Here is a 10,060-nt window from a genome sequence, read left to right on the forward strand (position 1 = left end):
TTTATAACATAGTATAAGGTACACCTGGAAGAATAGGGAATAGTAAGATAATTAAACACTAATTAAACACACTCAAATTGGTGCTGTATCATTTGGATCACAGCAATACAAAACATTGAATTAGCAGTTCCAGTAGTTTTCCATTTGCTCTTATCCAAGCTTGAAAAATGCATATCTATATTATATAGGTTAATACATATAATTGGCTTTAAATACAGGTATACATTTACAGTACATTAAAAAAGTTTGAACTGATAAAACAGATTGCGCTCTGTGATGTGATCAGACGAACAAATATATTTTGTCAAAGCAATTTTTCTTAAGTAATTACATCAAAAACAATCTGCTGTCTAAGTGTACTATGGAAATCACAGTATTGCTGTCTTGAGAACAACAGTAACTGGTGTTTTGTCAGTGGTTGGCTAAACTGTGTGCACAGAGCTGCAATCATTATGTACATTATGAGAAGAAATTATTTAAGAATATTTTTAAGAAAAAATCTTCGCTGTTTTTACAGCCAAACACCCCGGAAGACAAAAAAAAAAAATAGATGCGATTGTGAATTTACAGATAATTACAAAGAATTCAGTTTTGTTAAAGGGAAGTCCTGCCAAACTAAGATATATTTAAGGGTATTCAAGACCCTGGAGTATTAAAAAATAAATGATTTCTATAAGGATATAGAAATATTAACATTACATTTTTACCTCAGTGTTAGTAGTATTGATAAAGGTAAACTGGATATTAAGGGCTTATGTAAAGTGCTGAAATTCAAATAATGCAACCATTGGCCATTATGTCTAATATTCCCTCATACTCATCCTGTATAGCGCCTTCATAACTACTCAGTTCTCCAAAAATGGCCACAAAGCACATTCTGTGACCACATTAAAGTGTAAATAATGCAAATAATCATAGGAACTGTAGTTGAACTGTAGCTGAAATGAGAGCCATAATATTGCAATATGCTCAGTCAGTTTGGTTTAGTGTGTATAATTGTTGATAAACAGTGTTTAAAATACAAAGTTACCATTTTCCAAGAAATTTTTGTTGAAAAGAAGCGATATATAGAGATATAAGCCATTCATGACACATTTGAGTTTTGCAGGTAATCACAGATCTCCGTTTCACTTATCAAATTGGGAGACTGGCCACAGGTGCATCGCCTACATTCTGCCTGAAAGCACCCGGCTAAAAATACCAGGAGCAAAGAATGAATGTAACTGTGGAACAACAGAAGGTAATGGGCATGGCGTGGCTGTGGGTGTCAGATCTTGCTGTTCTCCAGGTGCGAGTCAATGTGCTTGATCAAGGCATCATCAGGGTAACCAATAGGGAAGATTAGCTGGCACAGCGGGCAGCTCCTGACGTCACCCTCCTCCTCTGTCTCCATCCACAGCTGCAAAGGGCACAGTGATATGTTTGAAAGCCATAATATTTAAAATCCACGTCTTAAAATCTAAAAGATACAATAAATGTGAAATGTGTATTTTATTGAGTTTAAACTCTTTTCCTTTTCTAGCTTGTTTGGCACAGACAGCTATAAGTAAGCCATATGAATATGGGTTCCTCTCTAAACACTGTCTCCATGGTGCTTTCAAAATATTTCTGTGTTTGTTAGAGCAGCCAGACACAGCAATGGTGGCTCAACCAATGGGGTGAGTTTGGGGACGGGGTTATCTGTTTGTACAGCCAGTAGCAGATCACGGTTGTGCATTAGAAATCTCCCTTTCAATCCATAAGTTCTTATTTAAATTTAATTGGCCAAACTCTACAGGAAGTTGAATTGGGAATACAGGATGTGGATTTTAAATTAATTAATTGTTATTCCTCCCTGGTCTACAAATTTATATTAAATACAAAAAAATATATGTGAATTAGGAAACAAATTTAGGTGACATTTCAAACTTCAAGCCTTTTAAATATTAACACATGGCTTTGTCATGACTTTCTCAATTTAAGCATTCTCAATTTAATTCTGAATGCTGCACAAGTTTGAGGAATCCAGTCTGAAAAAAATACTTTTTAATTCCGTTTGGTGACACAAATGGTGTAGAAATTACACACTTCACCTTTGTCACTGTATATTCTCAACATAGGTTCATTGGAAAAATGAGCCTCTACCTACATTTTTGCAAAATGCCAAAAACATATCTATTTATACAGTTAATACCGCATTTTCTAGCTCAAATGAACACTATTGGTGGTAAAACAAACAACTTTTACTCCTTTTCTTTTTTATGATTACAGGGTAAGATTTTAAATTAATAAATACGTTTTTGTCTTTATTATCTAGAATTTTGTTCTATGGTTCTATGCACAACACTATATTATGACCTCAAAACACTTTTACAATAATGCATGATTTGTAAACTGATACATTTTGACATTAGCATCACATGGCTTTTTTGATGTAGTAAACTTGCTTGGTAGCTCACCAGGTACAGCATTGCACTTTCAATATGGCGTGCTTGGGGTACGAGTCAGATTTATGTTCATCTGTTTTGGATAAAACTGAACATGCTTTTAGCGCCACTTACTATACATTTCACTTTGAAATTGTCATGAAATGAGCCAGAAGCAATGTAACATTTCACAGAAATGTAATCACAGGCACATTTCCAATAAGCCTAGGTAGGTTATTCTGGCCACTGAATGTGATTTTCTACTCACATTGATGGATGGCCAAGACTGGGCATGCTCTGCGTGCAGGTATCCAGGTGGGTGACAGCTTAGGGTGTTGGGACGGGAAGGAATGGGGAAAGCGGAACAAGAGGCGGGGCCTCTGGAGCTTGATGAGGGGCTTGACACCCCCAGTGTTCGCGGAGGACTGATGGGATGAGGGCAGGACCACTCCTCCTCATCCTCTGAGGACTGTGGAGGCTGTGGGGATGGATGCAGAGGTGCTGGGCTGGGCTGAGGCTCAAAATGCAAGTGGGACACATCCGAGTGGTGGAAAGACAGCTCCCTGGACAGCCGTGGAGATTCAGCCAAACCCCCATCACCTCCAACCCCGGACTGAGAGCCCTGTCTTTGAACTAACATGTGCTGGCTTCCTCCGTGTTGCTGTTGTTGCTGTTGCTGCTGCTGCTTGTGGTAGCTGTCAACATATGGTCGAGGTTTCGGCAAAGTGGACACCGGGTCCAGAGTGAACCGTGGGGGCCGTTGATAAGCTGATGGATCGGCTACTTCAGAGTAACTGCGTCTTCCCTGGAAACTGGCCCTCAAGTGGTGGGAAGTGGGCCTGCAGGAATAGGATGCGGGGCCGTCGCTGAGCTCAGGCAGAGGCGAGCGACGATGCATGTCTGGAGAGAGACGCTGCAGCACTGGCGAGCGCCGCTGGGGAACAGGCGAATGGCGCTGTTGTATGGGAGAATGGCGCTGTTGGATTGGGGAATGGCGCTGCGGAACAGGAGAATGCCTCTGGTGAGGGACAGGAGAGTGGTGCTGAACTAGAAAATAAACACAGGACATTTAAAAAGTGGAAAAAAATCAGCAGAATGAATATTAGACAAGATACATGTTTAAATAAACACACTGAATAAATGCTTGAGATCAGTGTTAATCTTGTCAACAAAATTACTGATGATATCGCTCTTTAAAGTCAGCCTCATATATTAATCATATATCATAACTCAAACTGCTGGTCAGAGGACAGACTTCTCTATGGTGATGTATGTTGGGCTTTTTCCTCATTTAGTGCGCTTAAACTCTGCCCCTGCAAGCTCACATTCATCTACCTGTCATTTGTGCCTCCTCCACATCTCAAAATCCAATCAGCAACCAATAAATACACATTTTTCTTTATAATCAATTTGTTAGACTTGGATGTATGTCACAACATGGAAGAAAAATCTGTTTCATCATTATGAAGCCTTGCTTTTACAAAGCCTGAATTTTCATTTTATTTAAATGGTTTTATTTAAATCGAGGCCAGGAAGTAAGAATTAGAATTAACAAAATCAATAAATATATTTATGGGGCTCCGTACATCGTAAATTTAACAAGATTTTTTTTCATCAACCGTAACAAAGACAAGACGAAAAAGCATGACGATATTTAAACAATTTAATTTTAAATACTGTTGATTAAAAACATGCCACCACAAGATATTAACATGCATTGATACAGTAGACACAACATATTACAACTTACATCTGCACAATATCTCACGCAAGTGAACTAAGTTATGAGTTAGTCTTAAAAGCGTAAGACAGTGAATATGCTCTACGTAAAACATGGGCATTGGGTAAAGACATGTAGTTTCTGTTAATTTAAATATCTAAATTCATATATAATATATCTGAATATTTTATTTCATTAAATGTAGCATGGTTAATTTTATTACCGGAAGGATATCTTAAAAAGTGGTGTAAACAGCACAGTCCCTAATGGACAGATAGATGTCTGTAATGACTTCCTCTTTCCCCTCACATTTCCTCTTTGAGATATTTTCGTATCGTTTTCCTGTGCATTCACCCCAGCACCTGTGGTAGGCTACTGCTACACCACTTTCTGACTAGCAACGGGCACACAAGATCCTGTACAGAAGATGCATCTGTCTCTCAATAATAAGTCTAACGTGCATACACTGAGCTTCCTGCAATCGTGAGATTGCAATCAGCTATTTAGAGAAATCAGTCCTTCTATCTATGAATCAGTAGGGTTTTTTCTCCCTCCATCTCCGCTTCTGCTTTTTGGTCTGGTTTCCTATATCAAATGGGTTGTGTGGTTGAGCGCAGAGGTGCTAAAAAGATAAGGGGGGAGTTGTTTATGTTCTCAAACTCTTAAGAGGCACTCGACGTGAGAGGCGATCAGAACATGTCAGCAAAAACATTCCTTGTGGAATTTAACCAGACAGCAAACAAGCATGCAGTGCTAAAAAAAGTGCCTGTTTACCCACCTACTTTGCTGAATTTTTATGAGTTTGACAAATTGGCTGAATTACAAAAGAGGTTTATTAAAGTATGAAAATATGATTATTACCTAAACCAGGTCTTCATTACCCTGTACATGGCAAAAAGTATGAGCATCAGTAAGGTCAGGCGTTGGCAGTGGACGTTCCAACTCATCCCAAAGGACTTCATTGAGTGTCGTGGGTCATTAGAATATAAAGTAATACCGGTACTATTTCATGAAATTAAATAGTGATTTCTTTTTTCCAGCCATTTGAAATGGGCTAATTAAGCCAGTTAGTTCTATAGAACTCTGTAATGTGTGTACTGTGCATATTTATAGGTATACAGTATATAAATGCACACACAGACATGTATATATTTGTAAACCATTTCACTGGTTGAATCCTGTGACAAAGCCACATTAAATAAAGTCACTGAGCTCTTTCGACTATACAAACGGGTAATTAGAAGATGTCTACATACTTTTAGATACATAGTGTATGTTCATGACTCTGTAAAGTGTAATTATAGTTGTTCAAATATATATGTCTCTAACTGAATGTATAATATTGATGACATATTGAAATCCTTGTCCTCCTACCTGGGCTTGCCGGCTCCTGTGAGGCTTTTCGCAATATCTCTGTCTGTTTCGAGGTCAGAGCCTGTAGCTTGCCCAACTCCTCTGTTAGTTCAGTATAGGCCAAAGCCAGATTTACTCTGGAGAGAGAGCAAGAGAAAGAGAGAGAATGAGAAGGGAGTGAGAAATAGAGAGACAGAGGGAATTAACTAAACCGTTTTAGTCTCATAACCACCTGTAGTCAAGTTTAACCAATAGCTTTGCATCTTGAGTACTTAAATTAAGTATCTGTCATCACCGTTTCATTCTTTCTATGTAAAATTTCTATTTAAAAATCTATGTTGGCGCACAGATTCACAAAACTAGGTGCCAGGTGTAATTAACATCATGCTATTACCGCCTGCTAATCAGCTAAGATGGAACTGCACTTCATCTATACAGCAGTAACACTTAGCATGTTAACACATTACTGTATAACTGACAATGACAATAAAAATATCAGCACTATTTCCTTAGTACTTAACTGTGACATTTAAAAGCAATAATAAGAAGCACGTACTGTAACAATGGTTGACAGTTATGTTTATGACACAGTTGGTAACAATATTTAACTGCGATATGTGTCGCTCCACCAGTGAAAACATAACTCATGACTGGCACAGAGAAGAACAGTGTAGTTTCAAATCATCTGACTCTGCAGTCACTCACCATAGCAACCGAATTTCTAAAAAGCCTCAGTCATCACAAAAATTGGCAAGTGATTTCCTACATAGCTCTGCAAGTCTTTCGTAGCACTCTGCTGTCTCTTTCTTCACGCATAATACAGTAACTTTAACACGTAATCAATTTTAATATCCATGTATTTATTTATGTATATGGTAGCTGGTCATGTATTAAGCAATCAGACTTTCATCATCAATAATAAAATAAAGCAGTGTGATTTATATTGCAATGATGACTAAATGACTGTGCATTATCTCTCACTTAACTCACAACCTTCCTTCCACTGATACTCCATTAATTTTTAACAAAGAAATTGATCAGATTGTGTCTTGGTTTTATCTAGCTTGCTCAAAAGTTACATAATTCAAATGCACAACAATCAAATAAGTCTGACACATTTAAGATAACCATCAAAAAGTAAGTTTTATGGTAAAAAAATTCCAGCTAACTTAGATGCAAAGAAACAGAAACTATGTCATCAGATGGCCTTTATCTGATTATACATAGACCAAATTCACAAAAACCTTCGGTGCTTTATTATAAAAAGACTCATAGTTTTTGAGATGGTGTTAGATATATCAGGAGAAACATTTCAGTTTTACACTTCAGTAGTGCAAGTGTGACCGATCACTTTTTTTAACATGTGTACATTCGCATGAATTTGACAATCACAGATAAGTTTATATAGTATAAGTAGTATAAACATCATGCTGTTAAATTAATTTCAAGTCAACACCATTAAGGGTTTCATTTTTTAAATATTTTTTAAAGTAAATGTAAAACAGCTCCCTGCAAAAAAAAAAAAAAAGCTTTTAAGGTCAACTACCATTTTGACTATGCAATGTCACCAATATGTATTGTATACAGCACATTTTGATTAATTGCAAATGGCAAAAATGACTAAATATTTTAAAAAAAAAGCACGAAGAGGGTCATGAACACAAGAAGGGGCCAAAACTAACGAAGAAGTTCACTGCATTTTAATAAGATGAGTTAAATGAGTCATCCGCCACCAAAGCGGTCTGGTGCAAGGTCACATCTCGTAAATTTTCTCTCTCAGTTAGTGGAGGACTTAGCTCTCTGCCTCTTTCTCAGTCCCACACACACACACACACACACACACACACACAAATTACCATACGGGCCAAAGAAATCTGCGTTAGCTGAGTAAGAGAGAACCAGCAGCACAGTTGCATAATCTTGCCTTCTGTTTATATTGAGACTATACTTAATACCAAAGAGCAAACTAACATCAATATAGACAAAGTACTGGACCTTTAGTCTTAACTTATATTCGTAGACCACCGATCAAAATAAACCACAGGCCAAGCAGTGTTAACCAGCTCGCTCCACCAGTTATCTGCTAAGTTGTCTTCTGTTGCTGGTCAATGAGTCATAGCATTGGATATTCTTACCATTGTGCTCATTGTGTCCTTCATTTGGCCCTCTGGGCTCCTGAGCATCCACAGTCAGGCTCAAGCAGCCATGGTATTCAGTGGTAATGAGTTGTCTTTCTCCTCCGTCATTATCGACGCATGAGCAACAACTCATCTGTCCATGTGGCATCCTCATTTGATAGACACTATCTATCAAAGAGGTATTTACAGCAGATTTAGATGATGTGTGACACTTTTTTTCTCACCTTCTCACATGCTCTCTCTCTCACACACACACACACACACACACACACACACACTTGCAGAAAACGATAAATTCTCCTCCACGAGTGCAAAACAACCAATGAATTCAAGCAATCAACAAGCGCTGAGTTTTTTCTTGGCACCAGATGAAAGCAAACACGTTTTTTGGTGGGTTTTTTCAGGATACAGTGAGAAACAGGCATGCTGGGTAGTGATATCAAGCTGAGCAGATAAACATTTTCAAATAATCGCCCTTTGAGATCTATAGCGGTGTAGGCACACAATTTTTGCTCTAGTTCACACACACACACACACACACACACACACACACACACTTGCATGCACTGTATGAATCTTAGGAAATGGCCTATGAATGCATCACCTTTTGGACTGTTCACTGAAACATTCTCTGAATGTGTGAACATCTTCCTATTAACATAAATGAAGTGAAACAAGAGTAGTGTTGCCTGCATGTCCCGTGTGTGTGTGTGTGTGTGTCTGTTTGTCTGTCTATAGACAAACATATATATGTTGTCCTGTGTGTATACATTGAAAGGTAAAATGAAAGCTCTTGAAGTATGAAAAAATGCTTTTGTTGAGCATCTGCAGAACTATTGAGCACAAAAATAAGAAAATGTAAAAAAAAAAAAAAAATTAAGTGGGAGGATGTGTGTGTGTGTATTTGTGTGCTTTTTATCTGAATATTGATGATGATCTAGTGTGGGAGGGTATGTGGGCTGTTTGAGCGATGTCTGACCTTTGTGCTGAAACTAGTATCTATAAACATTCGTCTTCTTTATGCAAACAAATGTTGGCTATATGAATTTATCTTCTATTTTTCAGCAAAACTTTAATCTAAAGCAGCCAAATAACTTAATCAGCACAGCCCATGCTGCAGACAATAAATACTATGTAATCAGAAACAAATAAGTACCTTTTGCCAGAGATCATTATTATAAAAATAATTGCAAAACATACTTCTCAACCCTTCAAATCAGTATGTTTGGGTGGTAACACTTTAGAATACTGTTCCATTGTTTATAAATAACTACATAAGAACAAATGACTAATGCACTATTAACATTCTAGTAACTATTATTAATTAACAAGAAACTCTGATTAATAGTAAGTAATAGCGCTCAGTTGAAAGTGGTAGTTTACTATTAGTTAATCAGTAACTACTATTTTATCATATACTGGAGAACTACTGTATACAAGTTCATAATTAATGTGAATTATGCATAATGTATAATTAATTCTAAAGTGAAGATCATGATAACCCACTAGTAATGACTCGTGTTACCAAATCCAGCAAAAGGAATTATTATCCAGAAACTTGCAAAAACCCCAATCACTTACAATGATTTTAGTCATGACAAGAGAGTTATCATGTTATTTACTTTAGAATACTGATCCAAATAATTAGTAATTCCTTATGAAGACTTTGGTAATATTTGAGTCATTACAAGTCAGTTACCATGACCTTCACTTTAGAATTAATTATACATTATGCATTATTCATAATAATTATGGACCGGTACACAGTAGTTCTTAGTAGTTCTAAGAGAGGTATGAAAAAACAGTAGTTACTAATTAGCTAATAGTGAACTACCATATTCGACTAAGCGCTATTTCTTACCAATTCATTAATCGTTTCCTGTTAGTTACTAGTAGTTACTAATGTGTTAATATTGCGTTACTCATTTGTTTCTGTGTAGTTACTCATTAATGACGGAACGGTATTCTAAAGTGTTACCGTTTGGGTAAATAATGCACTTTTAAGGAATGCTGTCTGATATCAAACCAAAAAAGTCAGATGCATGCTGAATGTTAGCATCTCAAGGAAGGCCCTTTTTGGATGCAAACTCAAGTCTATATATATATATATATATATATATATATACAGTGCTGCTTGAAAGTTTGTGATCCCTTTAGAATTGTCTATATTTCTGCATAAATATAAGCCAAAAAATCATCAGATTTTCATGCAAGTCCTGAAAGTTGAAAAAGAGAACCTAATCAAACAAATGAGATGAAAATATATACTTTATCATTTATTTATTCAGGAAAATGATCCAATATTACATATCTGTGAGCAGCAAAAGTATGTGAATCTCTAGGATTAGCTGTTAATTTGAAGGTGAAATTAGAGTCCATCTGTTCAGAGGTGTTTTCAATCAGTGAGATGACTATCAGGTGTCAGTGTGTGCCCTGTTTTATTT

The 10,060-nt window shown here is 36.8% G+C and overlaps 1 protein-coding gene across 2 annotated transcripts in view; it reads right to left on the reverse strand.

The window, feature by feature from the left end:
- Nucleotides 1–570: 570 nt before the first annotated feature.
- LOC107754096 (TANK-binding kinase 1-binding protein 1-like) overlaps nucleotides 571–10,060 on the reverse strand; it is a 74,425-nt gene continuing 64,935 nt past the window's right edge. Inside the window, exons 8-10 of one of the 2 annotated variants that reach the window (XM_016570417.1) lie at nucleotides 5,500–5,615; nucleotides 2,674–3,452; nucleotides 571–1,399 (exon numbers count right to left, since the gene is read on the reverse strand). In XM_016570417.1, coding sequence (XP_016425903.1) covers nucleotides 1,268–1,399; nucleotides 2,674–3,452; nucleotides 5,500–5,615 — 1,027 coding nt within the window. In that variant the 3' untranslated portion in view covers nucleotides 571–1,267. The remainder of the gene's footprint in view (nucleotides 1,400–2,673; nucleotides 3,453–5,499; nucleotides 5,616–10,060) is intronic. The other variant, XM_016570415.1, reaches the window with a different exon arrangement.

The sequence above is a fragment of the Sinocyclocheilus rhinocerous genome, unplaced genomic scaffold (assembly GCF_001515625.1).
Source record: "Sinocyclocheilus rhinocerous isolate Xijiao unplaced genomic scaffold, SAMN03320098_v1.1 scaffold502, whole genome shotgun sequence".
Taxonomy (NCBI): Eukaryota; Metazoa; Chordata; class Actinopteri; order Cypriniformes; family Cyprinidae; genus Sinocyclocheilus; species Sinocyclocheilus rhinocerous.